This window comes from Sander vitreus, chromosome 9 (assembly GCF_031162955.1).
Source record: "Sander vitreus isolate 19-12246 chromosome 9, sanVit1, whole genome shotgun sequence".
Taxonomy (NCBI): Eukaryota; Metazoa; Chordata; class Actinopteri; order Perciformes; family Percidae; genus Sander; species Sander vitreus.
Window position 1 is genome coordinate 16,979,100 of NC_135863.1, and position 23,466 is coordinate 17,002,565.

At 40.5% G+C, this 23,466-nt stretch overlaps 2 protein-coding genes across 2 annotated transcripts in view; one reads left to right on the top strand and one right to left on the bottom strand.

The window, feature by feature from the left end:
- The window catches only part of xpr1a (xenotropic and polytropic retrovirus receptor 1a), a 70,464-nt gene extending 59,349 nt beyond the window's left edge, over positions 1 to 11,115 (bottom strand). The window contains exons 1-2 of the mRNA XM_078258983.1: positions 10,562 to 11,115; positions 4,602 to 4,653 (exon numbers count right to left, since the gene is read on the bottom strand). Coding sequence (XP_078115109.1) covers positions 4,602 to 4,653; positions 10,562 to 10,630 — 121 coding nt within the window. The 5' untranslated portion in view covers positions 10,631 to 11,115. The remainder of the gene's footprint in view (positions 1 to 4,601; positions 4,654 to 10,561) is intronic.
- A 1,393-nt stretch (positions 11,116 to 12,508) lies between these two features.
- acbd6 (acyl-CoA binding domain containing 6) overlaps positions 12,509 to 23,466 on the top strand; it is a 39,092-nt gene continuing 28,134 nt past the window's right edge. The window contains exons 1-3 of the mRNA XM_078258984.1: positions 12,509 to 13,011; positions 13,247 to 13,311; positions 22,667 to 22,763. Coding sequence (XP_078115110.1) covers positions 12,730 to 13,011; positions 13,247 to 13,311; positions 22,667 to 22,763 — 444 coding nt within the window. The 5' untranslated portion in view covers positions 12,509 to 12,729. The remainder of the gene's footprint in view (positions 13,012 to 13,246; positions 13,312 to 22,666; positions 22,764 to 23,466) is intronic.

Here is a 23,466-nt window from a genome sequence, read left to right on the forward strand (position 1 = left end):
GAAATGACGGGCTCTGTACTCTCCTCCCACTCTGATAGCAGCCCAGCAACCCTGGACCACTAAAACACAAACACGGTCTGGTCTGGGGCGGGCTAGGCCCAAAACCAGACACACCAGGATGTGTTTAAGCACATCAACTATCTGTACAAATGTTAAGTCTGCATGCCCAATAGCCCCATAGCACAGAGACAAACCTGCACACATACAGGCATGCAAATGTATGTGTTTCAGATAGAGTGCACTGATTCCTAAACATCACTATCTCAGCAGTTTCATGCAACGCAAAACACAGGTAATCTGCACCATATTTTAATTTCAGTGTGCTGTATGATGAGATTGTCGGTCTCTGGGTTGAATGAGACCTGGCTGTGATGATGGCTAGTGACAGAGATCAAGGACCCTGCATTAACTAAAACATGTTTAAACACCTAACAAGGTTAAAAGTTTAGGTGTTCCTTATCTCGTTCTTTAAAAAGGGATTGGTTAGGACTCCTTAAATAAAGGTGGACGTCTTATTTCAACACAATAAAACACAACTGATAGGGTTTGATAAAACAAATTGGAGGCAACTTTTTGGTGAATACTATCACATTTGTTTTGGATGGAAATGGCAGAGCAATTCATTGCCACGCAAAGAAGCACTGCAAGCATCCTATTTTCACACCGCTGCTTTTGTACTGTTATTGATTTGACTGCATAAAATATGAAAAGCCCTAAAGGGATAAGGCAACTGACAGTCAAGCCACAAGACAGCAGTGAAAATAAGGAGGGTACTTTCTGAAGAAGGAGCTTTACTATATGAGATTAAAAAAAAGTAAATGATTAATGAAATGGATGAGAGATCATCCTTTCATTATAGTTTTTTTTGTCTGATTCATTCATCTTTGACATCTAGACCTTGTGATTCAGAGGAAAATCCATTCTCCGGTCCCCTGAGCTGTAAGTCAATCGTAGCACCCCATTCCTTTCCTTGGACAGCGTGTGTGTGTGTGTGTGTGTGTGTGTGTGTGTGTGTGTGTGTGTGTGTGTGTGTGTGTGTGTGTGTGTGTGTGTGTGTGTGTGTGTGTGTGTGTGTTCATGGTACTACACTGGGGCCCCACCCTTACTCCTATTGCCTTCACCGCCATCTTCCCCTTACTCCAGCCCAGCACAGATACCATCACAGCAGAAGACTGGCCATTTACATAGTAGCAGAATGAGGGACACTATGACTGAATGAATGAGACAGCAACTGAATGACTTGCAGTTGCAGGATTAGAAAAATGCTTCATAATAAAAATATAGTAACATTTGGCATGTTACTATATTTGGCATGCAAAGATCACTGGAAATAGTATGACACACAGACAGTATATGACCCACACACACACACACACACACACACACACACACACACATATTACAGTTAAAGCTGTATGTTTATTATCTGGGGCCATTGTCATCTCTGTAATAATCAGCAGACTAACTGGATTAAATTGTGGCATAACTCATTCTAATGGTTGGAACAGGTGGAATCAGAGATCCAACCAGCTGTTCTCTCTGTTGTCGTCCTCTGGCTCTCCACAGTACAGGGACAGGCGTGTTTTAATTACAATTACACAAGGACCAATGGAGGGACGGAGGGAATGAGAACAAAGGATCTTAATGAGGGGTGAAGGGTCATATGCAGCAGCAGAGCTACCATAATGTGCATGTGTTTTTGTGTATGTTTGCCACAAGCTCTTTTAATTACTGTACATTCATCTTGTTGAAACTGAAGGATTAATTAGGCTAAAAATGGTGCTGAAAGAAGTGCATTTTCTGTGGTATGTTCCCACAGAGGCTCTCTGTGGTGGAGGTGCAAATGTGTGTAAAGTATGTTTAAACAAAAGCCCTGCTAGCACTGCAACACATAACACACCATGAGAGACAATTATGCACTTATGGAAGGATCAAACCATGAACATTACCCATATTTTGTTAATGTTGTTGGCCATGTGTCGTGACAGTCTCACAACCTGACAACGATACATATGCAGAGGCCCTGACAGAGGCTTTGAAGTGCTGCCTGTTCAGTGTTGTGTCTATCTACACAGCTCTATCAGGTACTGCAGGGTGTTTAGTCAGAGAGCAGCGTGGGTGAGCAAGTAGTTATAACCCAGTAAACTGTAAACAGTAAACATCTTCTGAATACCAAAAATGCTGCTTTTTGTAATGAATGAGAAAGGAGACAGACAGAGAGAGAGCGAGAGAGAGAGAGCAGGGCGCGCTCTTGAATAAAATCCTTATAATTAGTTTTCCACTCAGGGACCAGATTTAATAAAATAATCAAAGTTTAAAATCAGGTTTTTAAATATATTGTTTCACCATTGATATCACATTGCATGCATGCATTTTTTGATCATTGATTAATCTAGCAAAAATGCTAAACAATCCCAAGCTCAGTTGTGAGGATTTGCTGTTTTATAGCCGTCTTATATGACAATAAAATTACTGGTTTTAGACTGTTAGTTGGACTAAACAAGCAATGCAAAGCCTTCACTTCATACTAGATCTGCTCTTAATTTGATTTTTAAAAAGATGATGTGAAACAACTGGCTCAGGAGATGAGTGGGTTGTTTATTAATCACAGTGTTGGGGAATGATTCCCGGCTCCTCATGTGTCCATGTGTCATGTGGTGACGTGTCCTTGAACAATACAGTAAACCCAAAATGTCTCCTAATGCTCCAGCGTCATGCACAGCTGCCATCGGTGTGCATGAAGTGTTTGTGTGAATTGGTGAATAAGAGGGAAATTGTAAATTGATTTGTCCACTAAGGTGAAAAAATAAAATTGCTATATAAATGCAGTCCATTTTTCCAATATCGTTCTGCCCCAGTTTAAATCCAATCAGATTTGACAGACTGGGTCTAGTGGATGTGAAGAGAAAGAGCTGCAGTAAGCTTGAAGTTTATAACCGTTCATCTTCTTATGAAAAGTCAACAAAATCTCAGCCACGGGAGAAAGTACTAGACAGGGCTCAATAACTGTTTGTCTGCTTCTACTGCTGTTTTCATTACAGCCTTCCCATAAAAACACCAAAAGGGACAGACAACTGTATTAATACGGTCAAAGATATCTTCTCTCCTACAAAACAAATGCCATTGCTGATACTCCTTTATTTGCACTTGCCTGCTTCAGTGTTTTGGTGTGTGAAAAAAAGTGTGAAAAGCACACAAATCAATTTGATTGAGTGGGGACTGATGCAACGTCACGACGACACCGGACAAATGACACAGTAGGATTTTCTACTGATTGATTGATCCCGTCTCTATACATAAGACAGCCTCACCTATCTTACGACAAGTTGACAGAGGCAGAGCAGTGACCCATGGGTACAGCTCAGACCTGAGACAGGAAACCATTTATCATCCACGTTGAGCTCGCCTAACATGGCTAACAGCCTCTGGAGACAGCGCTTAGAGGAGAGACACAGCTCATATGTTATCATCAAACAAGACGTATACAATGGTAGTGTTAAATGTACTATTTAGGAACAAGTGATACCAATAGAAACACACACACACACACACACACACACACACACACACACACACACACACACACACACACACACACACACACACACAATCGCATCAAACTCCCATCGATATCAAGAACGCTCAGCTGGAACTGAGCTCTGGGAGTCGCAGCTCTGTAAGAGGGCATGTTGCACAACACCGAAAAAAATCTTTTACTAGGGGCGCCCCCATGTACAAAGGTTCAGTCCTAACCACAGCGGCCGACACACACACACACACACACACACACACACACACACACACACACACACACACACTCATTTGGGCATGAGCACACATGCTCATCCCATCACAGCACGGACATGCAAGCATGGCAGAGGTCAGTTTTGTGCAGCCATATTTCAGGACAAGCACATTTTTTCCAGACACGCTCCCACAGTCGCATAGACAGAGATGCACGTCACCACATCATAAAGTATGTCTCAGTCTGCAACTAAAGAAAGTTGTTTACCTCCTCCACAAACTGGTATCTAAAATAAAAACAAATAGTTTACATTCTTTCCCTCATCACACATCACTTGCAGTCTAATGCCAAAGATTAATTAAAGCCAGTGGCCTTCCTTATCTTATTTTTGCTGTGTTGAGTAGCAGAACTCAGCACTGCCTGCCACTGAACTCCAGCTCTGGTCTGCCACATTGACTTCTGATACACTGTAGTTTTAACCCACTGAAAGTTTACTTCATCAAGACAGTTTAAACATCTTTTCAACCAAAGCAAGTGTACAACATAAAAACCTCCCCTTAGACAACTTTTTAACTTGGCTTCAAAACATGTTTTCCTCATGCAGGTTAAAAAGCTGGGATAGTAGGGTGGGAGATAATTATTTGGTAAATGGCCTTGGTCTGGTTGAGTCATAGCCTACAGAGTGAGTGGCAGCATGTTAGCAATGATTTCCACCTATCTATTTTTAGCAGACGAAGGGCTGTTATTCTGGGGATGCCCAAAAAGGCCCGAGCAGAGGGCAGTGGGTATACAAGTGTATATGTCTGTGGGTGAGTATCTGTCTGTGTTTGTTTATCCAAGCAGGGGGTCTCCTTACCTTCTATGGACGGGGCTTGGTCCTGGGCAGCATACAGCATATCCTTGAATGCCTGATGAGGAAATGAGAAAACAAAATCACTGTCTGCAAACACTCAGGTGACACAGAAGACAGGTCTGTACACTGATGTGCTTCTGCCAGGATGTTAAATTAATGTCAAGTCATTTGAGGCATAGAGGATTAGTGTATACATTAAGGAGGAACTGTGGGGTCATTTAAAAGATTCAGTTCCACATCAGATCAAATGCACACAGTGTGTTTACAGTACATACACTAGTACAAATAAGAAGAGATTACAGTAGACCAAGAGGCATTACACAATTATTATCACCATCTGCTTTTAGAGTAGCATTTAAACCATCTAAAGCCATTTGAGAGCCATTAACTAAACACTTGTTCTCCAGTTTTGGAGAATCTTGCAACTGCCACACAGCTGTTAACATAATGAACAATGCACAAACTCTGGCATTTTAATGATCTAATTTACTCCAAGTTACATTAGTTACACAGAGATTTCTAGAGCTTGCAATAGCTCAAAGAACTGAGAATGTACACGCCCAGCAGTACCATATTTTGGTTGCCAAATCTGACAGAGAGATTGCTGTAAACATTACATGTCATTTAATTGACGCTTTTATCCAAAGCGACTTACAATTGCTATATATATCAGAGTTTGCACACCTCTGGAGCAACTATGGGTTAAGTGTCTTGCTCAGGGACACATTGGTTGATGTATCGTAGTGGGAATTGAACCCAGATCTCCCACACCAAAGGCATGTATCATATCCACTGCCCCATCACGGTAAACAACAAAGATTTTTCTACTTGCACCCAGTTTGTTATCCATTTTAGTGTATTATGTTTAGCTAGAAGGAAAAGGAAATGGCCTGACTCCACAATACTTTACAATAAACAACAAAGAATGCCCAGAATTTTAAAATGAACAATGATAGTTCAAAGAAAGAAAGAGAGAGAGAGAGAGAGAGAGCGAGACAGACAGACAGACCAACTGACAGACACAAGAGAGAGAGAGAGAGAGAGAGAGAGAGAGAGAGAGAGAGAGAGAGAGAGAGAGAGAGAGAGGGCTGCAGTGGTTAAATGAGGTTGTTTCTCTGCAATAAGATTGATCTCAAAGATAATGGAAACTGACAGATAATTACATGCTGGCTCATCTGAACATATCAGTGGTAATCAGAGAAAAGACTAAAACTGAATCCTGTTCAGGACCAAAAACTGTCTGTCTACTTAACTTCATGAAGTTTTATTAAGTAGTAGCAATATTCAGCATTTTGTCAGTAAATAAAATACAAATATAATGTACAGTTAAAGAAGAAAATTCTTCTGTCATCCAAAACTGGCAACCTGTACGCTTTTCTGTCTTGTCTTTGACCACATCAAACCACTCTCTTTGTCCAGGTTCCTATATAACCTTCTGCTTTTGTGTGTGTGGGTGGAAACCCCTCAGAAACTGCGGTGCATTAGTTGCAACCCAGATTGTTGATACTTAAGTTCCTCTGTGAATTACATGCAGAATGAGACTCCAACACTGGAGTCTAATCCAACATGTAAACATTTCATTTGCATGTAGCATGTTGTCTCTGGTAGTCTGATAAAGATCACAGGAAGCCAACTGTGCACACACACCACTGGAGCAGGGCCCAGTCCTGGCTAATCTCTGAGGAGCCCCCCCCCCTCTGACTAATAGGTGGGAAATAGACATTCAGATTCAAACAGGGAGGCATTGCCATGGTGATTGGGTGTGTGTGGGGGTGTCTTTGGGGAACTGGGATAAACCTGCAGGCTTGGCATGGTGAAACCTGTAGACAATAACTAAGCCAAACCTAATGGGACCGTCAGTTTGAATGACCATGCATTAACGTGATGATGATGCACACTCACTAAACCAAACATGCGTGTATCACAAGTACCAGACTCAAGTCACTATGTCGAATGAGACTGTTGCCGATGTTGAGTGGACACTAACCAAAATATTTTGAGAGCTAGATGGGAAAATCCTTCCCCTAAGATGTTTGAGGTTGTTATCCCTGTGCTTGAGAAGATCACACAGTGTGCATTAATAGTTTGAAGAGATCTCTGGCTCAACTAGAAAGCCAACGGTGCATCACCTGAATCCCTAGCTCTGTGTCTGAGTGGATCCCTGCATGTAGAAAGAGGAGTAGAGAGGATGGAGGGAGGGGAGCAGAGGGCTGGTCTGGTCGGGGACCAGATGTCCTCCCAGTGGGGGAGGTACGATGAGGTGAGGATGGAAGGAAGGAGGGAGGTATGGAAAGGGGGGTTCTCAGCAGTTGCCATGCCATGCCTGTTGTATACATAATGTTTATATTGTTGAACATGCTGATAAATCACACGTTCATTACATAAAATGATGAACATAATAACATGATAAGAGGGATGCTGTATATTTTATGTACCATTTCCATTACGTCTGTCACAAAACAAAGCTCACTGTGCTGGTTTAGACATTTAAACGACATTACTCATATTAATTAGGGAAAGACAAGGCTTCACCTTTGAACAAATACCAATCACTCACTGAAGTCACACAAGCACCTGCTTTTCCTCAACATAATGTCACTTTGCTAGTTTGAATTGTAAATGTGATTCTCCACATGCACTCTCCTCCTCCTCCTCATCTTAGCTTACACAAGTGATTAGACTGCAGAGGTAAATGCATAAGTGGCCTTGTTCTCTCGCCCACACACACACACACACACACACACACACACACACACACACACACACACACACACACACACACACACACACACACCTGCATCTCTAGCTCTCACTCTTTCTGTTTAATACACATTAGTTTCTCAATTTCCATCTGAATTCAACAGTTGCCACGACTAATTATAGTCTGCACACATCTTACATGCTGTAATACAAACAGGTTTTTGCTTTTGCATGAAAAGCCCTTAATTATGTAGAGCAATTGACTTGAGAAAGCAGACAATAAAATCAGTTTATAAAAAACAGCTTTTTATCTGTATATTATTTATCTATCAATCTCTGGAGTTGGCAGGACATGCATAGCTCCATACCAAACAGCTGTTTAGCATAAAGGTTTATAACTACAATCCCACAGGATAATGCAGACACATAATCACTCAATCGCCTTGTCAATGCCTCCATGTTCAAATGAAGTGCCTTACTAACTAAAGCATTGTATTTGCTGGAACAGCCACTTTTCCGCATCCTTCTCATCTGCATAGAAACTGGCTGACCAATCTAAATAGACAGCGCACAGCTTTCCACACAATAGCGTGCTCTAAAAAAAGGAGGGGAGTTCAAACTGGGCTGCAGGTTAATTAACCCAACTAGCACACAAAGGCAAGAATATCACTTCAAACCACATTCAATTTGGATGTGGGAAGCTGTAATATTGCATACGCCATAAAAAGTGTCATATTTTAATGCATGGACTACGGGTAAGAATGACCCGTGTTGCTAGAATAATGTGTCAGTATGCAATTTACTAAACAGACAAGTCCATCACTGGCCACTGCAACACATAAAGCAGAAAAAAATCATAAAGGACTATTGGCTACTACTGTGTGTAATGACTGAATGTTTATCTGAATTTCTCAAGGTATTTGTAATGTTCCCTTCATTGAACAGTCAACGGACTGATGATGCTTCTATTGCACCACAGCAGCATATCAAGGCTTTGCATTTTTCAGAATGTCATTAAAATTGATTATGTTTTATCTTAGTGACCCAATTCACTAAAGTCAACTGACTTTGCTTGTTGCAGATAAGTTTATGTTCTTGTCCTTGTCTCTTGACTTGTTTCAGAGGGCATTTAAGCCTTGAATAAGATGCCCATCATCTCTGATCTCTCCCTGTCCCGCCCACTCAGGAGGTAGTGGTGTTTACAGAGGTCAGACAAAGACTGATGCAGCCGCAGTAACACAAATACACACAAACCCATACTTCCTGCAAAGCCTATGTATAATTCAGATTTGAGAAAGAATACAAACTGTATGGATAGGGGACTGGTCTTGTTGTTCTACATAATTCAACAATAGCTACACATATGACAACAATATGTTTGTAAAGGCTGGGTTTTTGGGATGGTTAAAAAAGGAAACAAAAACATAGGCCTCTGCTCTATTTAAATAATGTATCAATGGTCGATTACAGTTGTGTTCACACACGATTTGTTGTTTTGCTTCAAATTTAAATCTTAAAATAAATAAATAACCAAGTACCTAATATAGACTGATAATCAGTTACTCCAGTAATAAAGTGATAGAATATCATTTGATATATCTAAAATAAAAACATGCAATCATCTGCAATCAATGTTTAGAATTGAATTGCCTCTATTGGGAATTACTGGTGTAAATATACTGGTACTATTGGTAAATACTATATAATTAACACTTTAATGTCAATTCAAGATTATTATATGTAATATAACTGAATACCACCACTAAACGTAGATGACAGAGAAAATCTATCATCATCCATCTCAGGTCAGTGAGAGCCGAGCTGAAGAATGGAGGTGTAAAATGGCTGGTATGGCCATGCATCTGTCCCTGGGCTCACTGTGCGTCAGTCTGTTCACACAAAGACCCCGCATAGGCTGTGTATGTAAATAATCAATTAAAATTACATTCTACTTTAAAGTTGTCCTCTCTTCAGTGTGTCCACATGTCTGACACCTATTTTTCCCCACTTTAATTATGTTGTCTGAAGATGTTTTTATCACGCAATGATGACAGCATATCATTATTGTCAGGCTGGACTGTAGCAATCATCCAACTTAGTAACACTATTTAGGGAATGTTTCCAAAATAAAACCAGTGCAGTGAGCTTCTGTTGAGTCTGGGATGTGGGCTGCTGAGAAGGGTCTTTGTCTATAATTCATAGAGCTAAATGGAATAGAGCAGCCGGTCCTGTCACTGCATGTCTGCACTAAAGCTCTTAATGTAGAGCCAGCAAGATGTGGGGTGTGAATATGAAATACTCCCAAAGACCATGTGTGCACACAAAGGTCTCCATCAATCCACAGACAACGGAAACTAAACACCATATCCTGTTAGATGAAGTCTTGCAGGTTGATTCAGAGAGACAAGAATTCCTGTTTAAATTGTGCAAAATATGAATACCAACTAGATCTTGATAAAGTAAAAATACTATGTAAATCTGGTCAAAAACAAGGAACATTTACAAAAAAATATTTGTGATTTTACAACAATGCAAAATCAAGGCCTGGGAGACTTCCCTTGCATTCTGTTAGAGTGTTGCAAATAATGAAAAAAAGAAAAGAATGGAAAATCAAAAGAAGATTCATTCATTGGATGGAATTAACAAAGTAATAGAGAATGTACACGCTTCTCTCTTTTTATTTATATACCATTTAGTTTTGAACAAACTAAAAAAAGAAATCAAGACATGAAAGAAAACAATATGTAATTGAAATCAATATCCATATTCGTTTTTGCAAAGAAAAAGTAAAAAATGTACCTATAAAAAGCTTACGAAATTATGTATTTTTAGAATATTCCGAAATATGTATTGTTAAAATTAATAACATAATTGTTTTGTTAATTGTTCCAGAATGAAAGGCATTCATTTGTTCAGTAAATTGTTAATTGTGTTTATTTTTAGGTGTTAAAACTCAGTAAACAGCAATAATAAACCGTGAATGCTCCCTATGGCTCTTAACACCCGCAGTCAATTGCCCCTCCATAAACAATAGGACATCCCTTATCCTTCCCGTCGTTTATTGCTCTCATGAGCAGGCTAAACTGTGAAACTGAAGAAAAAAAATCCTTTAAAAAGCTTTTACATTTTGTAATAGTAAATTTTGACTCTTATCTTCCACTCTCCTCGAACAAAAAAATAAGTATAATTTGTAGGAATTTCGGCCATGCCCATATTCATAAGGAGTTTATTTCTAATAACCTACAAGATACATTTCACTTTACCTCATACTGAAGATACTGTTTCCTCCACTCTGGAGTAATATGGGACGAAAGATGCTCCGCGAATTTCATTTTTGCCAGATCAACTATCCCCTTGAATCTCCGTTAAATCCAAGAGCGGCTGTCCCCTTCCTCGTCGACGCGACTTTTGTTATTTCAGTCAACTTGCTCGCTCAACATGCGGTGCGTCAGCCCGGCGCACTCTGCTCCTCTTCACTCCACTTCTGGCTCGTCCCGGTCTGTGCACTCCGAGCAGATCCCGTCCCACATACTAATTCACGAGAGGGACGGCAATGGCAGCGGCCTCTCTTTAACAGGTAGTCAGTTTAAGGGAGCCGGTGAGAGTGGCTCAGTGACTTTGCTCCGTCCCTCTCTGGGCAGGTCTGGGGACATTGCGGTCCGCCATCGCATTGAGCCACAGCGACGTGGTTGCGTCAGCAGAGCGCGCAGTGGCACCGGGCGTTGTTGGGACCTCCACTAAAACTAGTTGGCAGTGCGGTCAGGGAACCCCGCACCTTCTACACACAATTCAGTTTGTTGTTGATATTGTATGTCTGCAATCAAAGAGGGGATACAGTTAAACTTCAAAATAGAATAATCTAGCCTACTTTGAAGTTTACATTCCATGTTTTCCAACCAGCTAATAGTGCAAACTCAATTTCAAGATCACATAATGATTGCAAACGTACTTTTTAAAATCATGATTGACTGTCCTCATCTCTTTGTCTCTGTTCTGCTGGCATTTCTGATTAGCAGTCCTTCAAGTTATGGATATGCAGACTTTTTCGCAGAGTATCCTACTTCTGCTTATTTCTACAATTTATCTTAAAATGGGACAGCGAATTACATATAGGCTACTTAGATGCTCAGTTAAATAGGCCAAAAGAAGCCTTTGTTTGTGCTCTGGAAAAGCAGAGTTTTAAGACAACAGGATAATAGGCTACCGTTACTTAGGCTATTTCAAAAGAATGTCATTATGTCCATACAAAGATCTCTACATTTATGACAAATACAATCAAAAGGTAATGAGACTATACACATAAACAAGTTGGATTGGCTCTTCTGTGTATTTGTGTAAGAAACATATAAGATATAGTTTTAAGATGATCGCATGAGCGTTTGAGACAACTGCGTCTGTTGCACTGCGGTGGAGGAAGGTCTGGCAAAGAGAGACTAGTTGCAGGTGACAATTCATCATTATGCCAATAGCAGCCCCTGTTGGACAAACTGCGCTAATTCATTTTCCCACCAATGCGTCTAAAAAGTTATTCCATTTGCCTCATGACAGCTGCTGTCATTGAAATTGAACAAATTAGACTTAAATTGGACAAAGTAATTCATTTAAAAAATAAAGCTAGCAAAACAGAATAATAATAATAATAATATAGCAATAATAAAGCCCACATTTACTTTACCTGCGTTATTTTCTGTCTATGGTTACTAGGCTGTAGATTCATTGAGCACATCTCCAAGCAACCATGTAGCCAACAAGCAAAAATGCAGGCCGTAACGTTAACGTTACACTTACAAATTACAATGCTGGCAGCTGTAGGCTATGTGAGAAAATGCAAATAGTTTATATATGAAGATATTACAAATAAACCATTTTCTTTTTTACAAATCCAAATAAAAGCTAACGTAACTTTTAGTTAACCTAGCTAGCTAGCTATTGACGTTAACGTTAATTTAGCTAGGTTAACAATAACTGACAAAGGCGTTTCAACTTGGTTGTTTTCACGTTAACCGAATGGTTACCACACACACAATGAACCCACACATATTTTCTTTTCATGTAGATTTTGTGATCTACTTTAAAAACACAGTCATACCAAAATGAACCGACAATTTCAGAGTTTTTTTTTTTTTTTTACCGTTTGATTCGTTGTTTTATACCAAAGGAGCACCATGAAGCACAGACCGGAACCTTTCTTGCTAGCAGAAAGTTTTAGCCGGTGCTTTTAGTTGACAGTGCCTGAGACGGACCAACGGTAGAAACAAATCCGACTGCCACCGATTCTTAACGATAACGGATTAAAAAACGAAATCGGCGCTGAAATACTCAACAAATATATTGAAGGCAGCTACTCTCCGTTCGTCTTTAACGTTATTAATACGGATCTACGGCGCACGTCGTCTCTGACGGTACGCTACCGTTACAAACAATAATAACAATGGCTTCTGGGTCGCCGTCGTCCTCTCCGGACACTGCGACGGGCTCAGGTACAGACCCAGCCCGGCCCGACACAGGGGAGCCTCTCGGTGGAGCAGGCTCGGACTCGGACTCAGACATGGGTTTGGGTAAATTTGACTGCAGCGCCATTGATGACACGGGGGACCGGCTGGATGGAGAAGGGCTAGAGCAGGAGTTTGAGTCTGCAGCCGACCGCGTACGAGATCTGGTTCAGACTGCCAGCAGGGACCAGCTGCTGTACCTGTATGCACGATACAAACAGGTGAGTCTCGGATTAAATGGCACTGTGGTCGTGTAGGCCAAATGTAACCCCACGAATACTGGCAGGATGTGGCTTTAGATAAGAAGCACATACATTGTATGAATCCCTAACACCCTTGTATCATCACTGGTTTTTAACAGATGAGGTAGGCCCAGATACCTCTGTTGTCATCTGATGAATCTAGATCTGGATAATACTGGATGAGATGAATGATTCAGACTTGTTTTGTTTTCAGGCCAAAGTGGGAAAGTGCAATACACAAAAGCCTGGCTTCTTTGACTTTGAAGGACAGAGAAAATGGTATGTAGCTTAAAATTGGATGACAATTTTCAATAAATAGTTTGTACATATGTTTAAAATGTTACACGATTGCATTAATTAAACTTGCGGTTTGGGCAATGCGGAAATAGGACGTGAGTTAGGAGAACTCTCTGCTTAACTTTTCAATATTGACCTTTAAAAACGCCACTTGAGGCATTTTGACTGCCAGTATAAGACTCGTGTTACAAAAGTCATTAATACACCGGGAAGAGACACACCACATGCAAAATGAGCAAGAACAAGCCACCAACAACTCAACCAACAACCCGTAATAGCGTGGCTAGCAGAGTCGCTAGCATGACTGCAGCTAGCTCTGAAACGACTTCAAGCTCCGAAGGGGTTTCCATGAGTCAACTTGTAGCCGAGCTGGATAAACAACGATCTTCATTCAAAGAGGACATTTCTGCTCTTATTCAGGAATCGGTTGCTTCGCTACAATCCTCCGTGAATACACTTACAGAAACTGTTACTAGTTTCCAGTTGCGATTAAACGCAACCGAGTCTCTGGCTGGGGACAACTTTGCTGCACTACACACAGCTGAGAGAAAGATTAAACAGTCGGAAGAGCAAACCGCCACTCTACTTGACCGGGTAGAAGACATGGAAAACCGCTCTCGAAGGGCTAACCTCAGAATATTGAACGTCCCAGAAGACAGCGAGAAAGGCAAGTCTACTGTAAAATTTGTGTCTGAAATGCTTATGGAAGTGTTGGGTGAAGGCGTCTCTGAAAAGCCCCCCCCGACCTGGAGCGGGCACATAGCTCTCTCAGCCAAAAGCCTCATCAAGACAGTTGTCGTCCCAAGGTGCTTATCCCCGCCAGGATTTGTATCCCCTGGCCACTGTGACCTGGTAAACACAGAAAATAACACACATGATGACAGGACAGACCCTTTGCATGTTAGGGGAGGGGATACACAAAATATCAGGTGAAAAAAACGGCCTGATATTTTGTGTATCCCCTCTGTAACTTATATAGTAGACAGGTGAACAAAGCGGTTAATTGAAAAGCCATATTAAACTAAATTCAATTAAAACAGAAATCACGTTAGCAAAGACGAGGCATCCTTGTCAGACCACACCCGCAGAGAATGGACAGATGGAGGTAGCCTAGATTAAAGGAAAAAATATTGTTCATAAACCTGCATGACTCACATAGATAGGCCTATCAATCGGCCTGTGTAGCTAAGGTGCATGTCAATATGGAACTTTGGAAAACACTGTTGATTAATCACAATACTACACAACGCATTACATAATTCACACGTCGCCTTAATGTAACAGACAAACTTATTTATGTAGATAAATGAGTCACTTATTACTATGGAAATCCCTGTCGAGTCTTCCACGTCGCTATTTGTTCCATTTAAGAGTTGAATTCGAAGTGCAGCCGTTAAACTCCGCTTCTCCGCGGCCAGGGGATACAAATCCTGGCGGGGATAAGTACCTTGGCACGACACCGGCCTCTCCGTCCCTTGGTGATCTGCTTCCACCGGTTCCAGGAGAAGGAACAGGTATTGCGGTGGGCCCGGACTCACAATGTGGAGTTTAAGGGATCCAAACTTAGGATCTACCCAGACTTGTAGACGGGTCTGGCGAAGAAACGCGCTGCATTTAAAGGCATCAAACAGCTGCTGTATGAGAAGAACGTATGGTTAGCTTGCTGTATCCTACATGCGTTCAATTTGAAAACCAAATGTTGATCTTTTCTTCACTGGAGGAGGCCCAGGAGTTTTATAACCGTCGTGTTGCTACGCATGAGTAGCCCAGGCTACTATTTCAGAGGACTATCCTGAACTGTGGTCATAATGTCTTCATGCAGCCAGGACGACGATTAGTCGACGTAATCGACCATTAAAATAAGTCGACAGCAATTTTTTTTTAGTCACCTCCACACCAGTCTGTGCGCTGTCCGTGCCCTGCTTGTTAATCTGCTATCCTCTTTCTTCTCTGTGTATCAAGTCCGAGCACAAGACCAAAAGCTTCTAAAGTATGGGAGTATTTCAGGCCAACTGGTAAAAGAGTGGTCTGTACACTATGTCAAACTTCACTTGCTTATCACAGGAGCACAACCACGATGCACAAGCACCTAAAAAGGAAACATACAGGAGTTGTTCAAGATGCGCCCACAGAAAAGGAAAAGACAACGTAAGTATATGATTATTAATGAAACGGCAAGCTAGTCTGTACTGTTTATTAACTCTTGAGAAGTACAATGACTGTCTTTGGATGTTAAACAGGTAACTTAGACTTTGGCAGTAATGTTTTAAACCCCGCCATGTACGCAAGTGTAAACGCGAGCAGCATAGCTGCGTGCCTGCGTGCTTTCAGCGCAATTCATTATAAGGCAGAGCTAAGCAGGGGGAGCTAAGCATAGTAGGCTAGCCCAGACTCTGATTAATATGGTATAGCCTAATGGAAATGCAGACACTTATGCTTAGACTGTTAATACATAATGTTTGTGAACAGTTTACTTAATGAGCTTTCTAACAAAAGTAGGCTGATATTGATGTTAAGGTGAAAGCCCAGACAGGATATTAGGAATGGGCTCTCTACATCAGTAGGCTAATTGTGTATTTTTCTCCTATTTTTGTCAGTTGCAGGCAAAGTAGTCTGACTGAATTCCTTCCAAGGAAGGACTGCAAGCCACAACTTGCAGCAGTACTCACTGACAGTGTCCTGAAAATGATTGTGAGAGATATGAGACCACTGTCTATCGTGAAGTGAAGGATTCCAGAACATGGTGGCAACATTCCAACCTGGCTACATTCTACCCAAACGCACATGTTTCACCAAAATGATGGAGAGGAAATATGATGAGGAATTTCAGCGAACCAAAGATGCCCTGTCCTGCAGCTCCATGATATGTCTGACAACAGATGTGTGGACAAGTATGGCCACAGAGGCATACTTGGGCTTAACCTGCCACTTCATAAATGATGAATGGGAGCTCATGAACTTTAATTTGACCACCATGCCACTTGAAGAGAGGCACACAGCCGTAAATATTGCATCATGGATTGAAACTGCAGTTGCCAAATTTGAAATCCCTCTGCAAAAAATACTCTTCATAGTTCATGACAATGCATCAAACGTTGTATGTGCCCTCAAAAAATCCTGGAAGAAAGACATGGGATCTCTTCTGTCCGCTGCTCCGGTCACACTCTGCAACTAATTGTGAACCATGCTATGAAGAAGAATACCCATATTCAAAAGGCCATTGGCGCTGCAAGGTCCCTGGTGGAGCACTTTGACAAGAGTGAGGTTGCCAGCAATAGCCTGAAGGTAAAGCAAAAACAAATGAGACAGCCAGAAAACAGCCTCATTCAAGATGTAAGTGTGAGGTGGAACAGCACGTACTACACGGTCAGCCGTCTGCTGGAGCAAAGATGGCCTGAAACGGCATTTCTGTCGGACCCAGGGGTCACAAATAGATCATAGCATTACCTTGACCTCAAGCCAGAACAATGGAGCCTCCTGGAAGAGCTTGAGAGAGCTCTAAAACCCTTTGAATGTGCTACAGTGTACCTGAGTGGGGAGTCATATGTGACACTCTCTAGCCTACCCCCACTCATTAAAGGGCTTCTAAAAAGTGCACAGACCACTTCTTCATTTGAGAATCCCCACATACTGGCATTTCAGAAAGCTGCAGAAAATGAAATAACTGAACGGTGGCAAATTGAGCTTGAATTCACTGAAGACACCCCAAATATCAGCCTAATTGCTTCTGCTCTCGATCCCAGATTCCGCAGGCTGAAATTCCTATCTGCAGATGACATCTTGAGAATGCAGGGGAAGAGTCAACATCTTGCACTTGAAGAAAAGTAGAAGTCTGATGTTGTAGTACAGCAGCACGTCACATCCAGTTCTGCTGACACAAGTGAAAAGGCCCCGGGTTCAATGTTGGAGACATTGCTGGGGTCAGACTCGGATGAATCATCCCACCGAATGGGCAGTGAGGATGATGAAACGGATGACATGCATTCAGTGCGAGAAGAACATTTCAGATATATTGGGGGAACAGCCTTCACCCAAAAACACAAATCCTTTGCAGTGGTGGAAGTCCAATCAGTCCAGGTTTCCTTGCCTGGCATCTCTTGCGAAGTCTTTTTTTAGGTGTACCGGCCACATCTACACCTTCTGAGCGCCTGTTTTCCTCAGCTGGAAACATAGTTTCAAAAAAAAGAGCCAGCTTAAGTCCAGATCATGTGGACATGTTTTCTCTAATTTTGAAACATTCTGAATTCTTTTTTTTATATTTGCACTGTTAAGCAAATACTTTGCACTGGAAATTGTATTTTGTTTTATATTGATATAGCAACTTTGTGCAATATTTGTTTTGGAATGTGGAAAACATTCCACTTCGCAATTTTTTATTTGGTAATATTAAAGTTATTTATATTGTTTACATTTGTCGTTTTTTTATTTGGTAACATTTAAGTTATTTATATTGTTTATGGCACAGGTGACATTTTATGTTTTGGCCCTTCAATTGAGTTCAAAATAAAATGGACACAAAATAAACTAATAAATAAATAATATTGATTATTTTTTTTTATTTTTTTTTAAGTAGTTGAAAGATTAGTCGTTAGAAAATTAATCGTTAGTGGCAGCACACAATATATTTGAAGGATTGATGGGCTACCTGTTCTTCTTTTTTTTCCTCTTACATTTTCTTTTCGAATGCACTCAGGCTATTGTTCCAGAGTTATAAGTTCACTTCTATATGGTCTGTTGGATATGGCCCTATGTCAGATTTAATTAGCCTAGTTATTGTTTAATGTCGGCTGTTTAATTCACTAAACGATTCAAGTCGTCACGTTGAATGTGTGCGTTTATTTGCTTGCGGTATGATTGGGAATAGCCTAATCTAGAGATAGCAAGAAGGACTATTGGAAGTCTAACCACATTAAAGCTGCGGTTTGTCATTGTTCAGAGGATGAACCTAGAGTTCATTTGTTTTATAACAGGGATGGGTTGCTGGGTTATGTGTTTTTATTTACTTTTTTGTTTTTATTTTTTCCCCTCCCCCATTCTTCACTCTTTGTCAGTCTCAGGGCTTCTTACAACGCTTAATTGCGTGCTTTACCACCCATATGGTTTGAAAGACGACTTTGAGGCAATGAACGGCACAGAAAGTAGAAATGTCAGGAGGGTCTGCAGTACGTTTCACTAGCTGATATGTTAGAGGCATGAATGGACCAGTGAAAAGGGCCCGGATATTTTTACATTTGAAAAGACTGCACACCGAAATTGCATTTTTACAGGAAACACCTCAGTGTTCAAGACCATATTTTGCTTAGAAAAGCTTAGGTAGGACATGTGTACCTTTCAAACTTTAGCAGCAGAGCTAGGGGAACAGCAATAATAATTCATAAAAAGGTATTATTCACTCCCTCAGAAATTATTTCAGATCCTCAAGGGCGTTATAGTATCAGGTAGTCTTTTTCACACCCTTGTGGTCTTAGTTTGCATTTATGCCCCCAACTGGGACGATGTCAACTTTTTCAAGAAAATAATGACCTTATTGCCTGATTTGGTGGATATATGAATTGTGTGATGGATACAGCTCTGGACCGTTCAAATCCTGAAACTACACTCACATCAAAGATGTCCAGGACGCTCTCTAGCCTCATGTCTCATATAAGTTGTATAGACTCATGGATATTTCTATACCCTAGTAAAAGAGAATTTTCTTGTTTTTCACATGTACACCAGTCCTACTCTAGAATAGATTACTTTTTCATCGAGAAACATCTTCTCCCTTCAATAAAGTCTGTAGAGTACTCAGCCATTGTTGAATCTGATCACGCACCCCTCATCCTTGACCTTGACATTGCACTTAATTATCCCGCAAGGTCTGCTTGGCTGAACACAGCATTACTTTTGGATACAAACTTTTGTTAGTACATATCAAAAGCAATCTATGATTTCCTTTGATTTAATCAGACGGACTCTATATCACCATCCATATTGTGGGAAACATTAAAAGTTGTACTAAGGGGAAAAATAATATAATTTTCAGCATTGCACAATAAAGAAAGAAGGCAAACACAGAAAAAACTAATTGACTATCTTGAAAATTGATCATCAGTATTCAAAGACCCCAACACCCCAGCTATACAAAAAAAAATGTAACCTTAAAGCGCAATATGATTTATTGTCTACAGAAAAGACTGAACAAAATCTGTTGCGGTCGCATGCATTTTTCTATGAACATGGAGAGAATCAGTTGAAGGGTAAGTTTGCATCCAGACTTATACCTATTATTAGGAAAGCACCTCAAGAAGTGACAATAGACCCCCAAGAAATCAACAGCACTTTCAAAAAATATTACTCAGAATTATACTCATCAGAATTTCCTCATGATACCTCTCATATGACAGAATTTTTGAAAACTTGAATATTCCAGCAATTACACAAGACCAAAGTGAAAGCCTGGAAAGACCTCTAGATAAACAGGAAGTAGAGAACTAAATTAAAGATATGCAGAGCGGAAAGACCCCTGGGCTGGACGGCTATCCAATTGAGTTTTTCAAAAAGTTTTCTTCAGAGCTGACACCTCTGCTTCTTAACATGTTTAATCACTCTTTTGAACAGTCATCCCTCTCACGGAGCCTCACAGAGGCTCTTATCACAGTCTTATTGAAGCCAGGTAAAGATGCGATGGACTGCAGCTCTTATAGGCCAATATCTTTGTTGAATGCAGATATTAAGATTCCCTCTAAAGTTTTGGCCGCTAGAATAAATATCATATATCAGATACAATTTCAGTTGATCAGATTTTTATGAGAGGGCGTCATTCATTCATCAACATCCACAGACTTTTAAATGTGGTGCATTCTCCAGCGTCTGGGGTCGCACCACAAGTGGTGGTGTCCCTTGATGCGGAGAAGGCTTTCGACAGGGTCTTTTCCGTGCTGGGTAGGTTCGGGTTTGGTCCAAAATTTGTTTCTTGGGTTCGACTATTGTATTCTTCTCCTAAGGCTGCAGTAGTCACTAATAAATTATGTTCACAATATTTTTCTTTATCCAGAGGAACACGTCAGGGTTGCCCTCTGAGTCCATTGCTGTTCGTTAGAGCGATAGAACCCCTGTCAATAAAGCTTAGAACCACACAGTCCATACACGGATGGGAATGGAATATAACATTTCTTTGTATGCTGATGATCTCTTAATTTATATAACGTACCCATTGTCTTCTACACCTGTAATTTTGACAATTCTAGGAGACTTTAGTAGCTTTTCAGGGCATAAAATTAATTATTCAAAAAGCACGTGTTTCCCTGTCAATGACAAGGTGCATCAAATACAAGATACACACTTGCCCTTTCGTATGTCAAAGTCAGGGTTCAAGTATCTAGGAATCCATGTCACCCCCTCTTTCTCTGGTCTGTTTGATGCAAACTTCACTCCAGTACTTGAGAAACTAAAATCGGACCTCCAGCGATGGAGCACCATTTATTTATCTTTAGCCGGAAGAGTTAACTGCATTAAAATGAATGTGTTGCCTCGATTTTTACATTTATTTCAAAGTCTTCCAGTTTTCCTTCTAAAGGCTTACTTCCGAGCAACAGATAACTTACTTTCAAGTTTTTTTTCAAGACAGAGGGGTGGGCTTGCCCTCCCAAAATTAATGATTTATTATTGGGCTGCAAATTTACAAAAAATTGTTTACTGGTTTCAATCTCCTGAAGCAGACTGGTGTAGTGCAGAGGCCAAGTTTTGTAAACTGGCGTCACTTGCTGCACTGATTACGTCAAAACTCCCCCTCTCCCCATCACGCTTCTCCTCCAGCCCAGTAGTAAGTTCAACACTTAGGATTTGGATACAATTCAGGATTTGGATACAATTCAGGCAAATGTTCCATTTCTCTGATCTTTCCATACTCAGTCCTGTCTGTAATAATCATCTTTTTCCGGCTGCTAAAATGGATGACACTTTTAAACAGTGGGACAGTATGGGCCTTACTACATGTTAAGATTTTTTTCATAAATAACGTCTTTCTCAGTTTCACTGACTTGGTCAATAAATTCAACATCACTAAGTCCAGTTTTTTCAGATATCTTCAGGTTCGTCATTTCATTCAAACACACGTCTCATCATTTCCTCAGTTACCTGAGCACTCTGACCTAGGGGATATACTACAGACCCCAGTAAAACCTTAAGAGGCCAAATCTCTAACATATACAATTAAATTATGTCACTCTACAGTATATCCATGGATCTTATCAAAGCAAAATGGGAAGAAGAGTTAGGGACAAATGTATCAGATGCTGTATGGGACAGGGCTCTGAGCTGGGTGAATGGGACCTCTTCTTGTGCACGTTTGAATTTGATTCAGTTTAAAGTTCTTCACCGTATGCACTATAGTAAGGTTAAGCTGGCCAAAATATACTCTGACATGGATGACATCTGTGACAGATGTAGAATGTACAGAGCAGCCTTACTTCACATGTTTTGGTCATGTTCCAGGTTGAGAGAGTTCTGGGCATCAATATCTAAGGTCTTAAATTAAGCCTTTGATTTAGATCTACAACCTAGCCCTACAATGGCCGTGTTTGGGGTACAAGGGGGTGATTTTGTAATGCCCAATAGTAAGGAAAGTGTTGTTGCTTTTGCAACCTTAATAGCACGACGGAGAATACTTAAGGAATGGAAATCATCTACACCACCAAAAGCCTCCACATGGCTTTCTGATATTATGATGCTTCTAAAAATAGAAAAAATCAAATACTTTCTTAGAGGATCAACCAGAACATTTTACAAAAATTGGGACCCTTTACTGGCTTACTTTGAAAGACTTACCGCACTTCCCTCTTAATAACTGCTAAGAATTGTAAAGCACAATGATTACACTATTTGCTATCATGAGTAATAGAAGAAAGCTGCTGTTTTGTTTTTGTTTATTTTTATTTTTTCTTCTATTGTTTTTATGTGTTTCTTTGTTTCTTTATCTGTCCTCCTTTCCTCGGCACAAGGGTTTGTTGTGGATGGGATGGGGTTAATAGAAAGATTTCTTGTTATAATTGACATTGTAATGTTGCACTGTAGATTGTACCTTCTCTAAAAACAATAAAAAAAAAAAAGATTGCATTAATTTGTCATCTTGGATTGAAGGGGTGTGTGTGTGTGTGTGTGTGTGTGTGTGTGTGTGTGTGTGTGTGTGTGTGTGTAACCATGCAAGGCTCTATATGTCAGAACCAGAACTTTAAAATGGATCCTGAACTTGATAGGAAACCAATAAATGAATGAAGCCAACAACATATGGTACAAATGCACACCCCTACAACTGTAGGTTTATGATTGTGTAGTGACAATTATGCTCTCATTACAGGCAAGCCTGGAAGCAGCTTGGAGACATGGAGGCGGATCAGGCAATGCAGGAGTACATTTCTTGTGTCAATGTGTTAGACCCTGAAGGCTGCACAAAGGTAATCAGAACCATTTCAGAGAAGACAAAGCTGGTTTCCAATACCAATCTTGAATAGAAATTAGTGTGTATGGTGTATTACTATACATGTTTGTATCATTCTGAATCCTAGTATAGTGGATGCAAGGGTAGGAGGCTTAATAAAGGCTTAATAAAACCTTAAGTGAAGCTGTAAACATCACAGATGGCAAACTAGTTGCATACCTGGTGAAATAACATATCTTGTTTGTAGCACTCATTTTGTCCTGCTTAAAGGTCGATGTTGGTGGAGTTTGTACTTGTTGATGATACTGAACTAAAGGTAAAATTCATCCAATTAGAGAAAAGCTCCTACAGTGCCTACAGGACTTTTTGCTAAATGGCTAATTCCACCCACCTTCATGTTTAATGTTAGGATAATTATTTATCAAAGAATGGACAAAATCACTGGAGTTCTCTTAAAAGTTTGTTTACTTGCAGCAAGTAGAGTCAGTTTACAGCACTTCAGCATAAGTACAGAAAATGACTGAAGATTGTTCACAACAGTGTCTTTTTAGAGGAGTTGGGAGTCAAGTTATTCGGTGTATGCAATCAGTAGCTTTCTTCTTATCTCTGGTCAGGCACGGCATCTCCTCCACATGCATTCTGCCCTCAGGGATACATCCTGTGCTCTTTGCAAGGTCACTCAGCTTTCATGATTAACACATGAAAGACAGAAATACTAA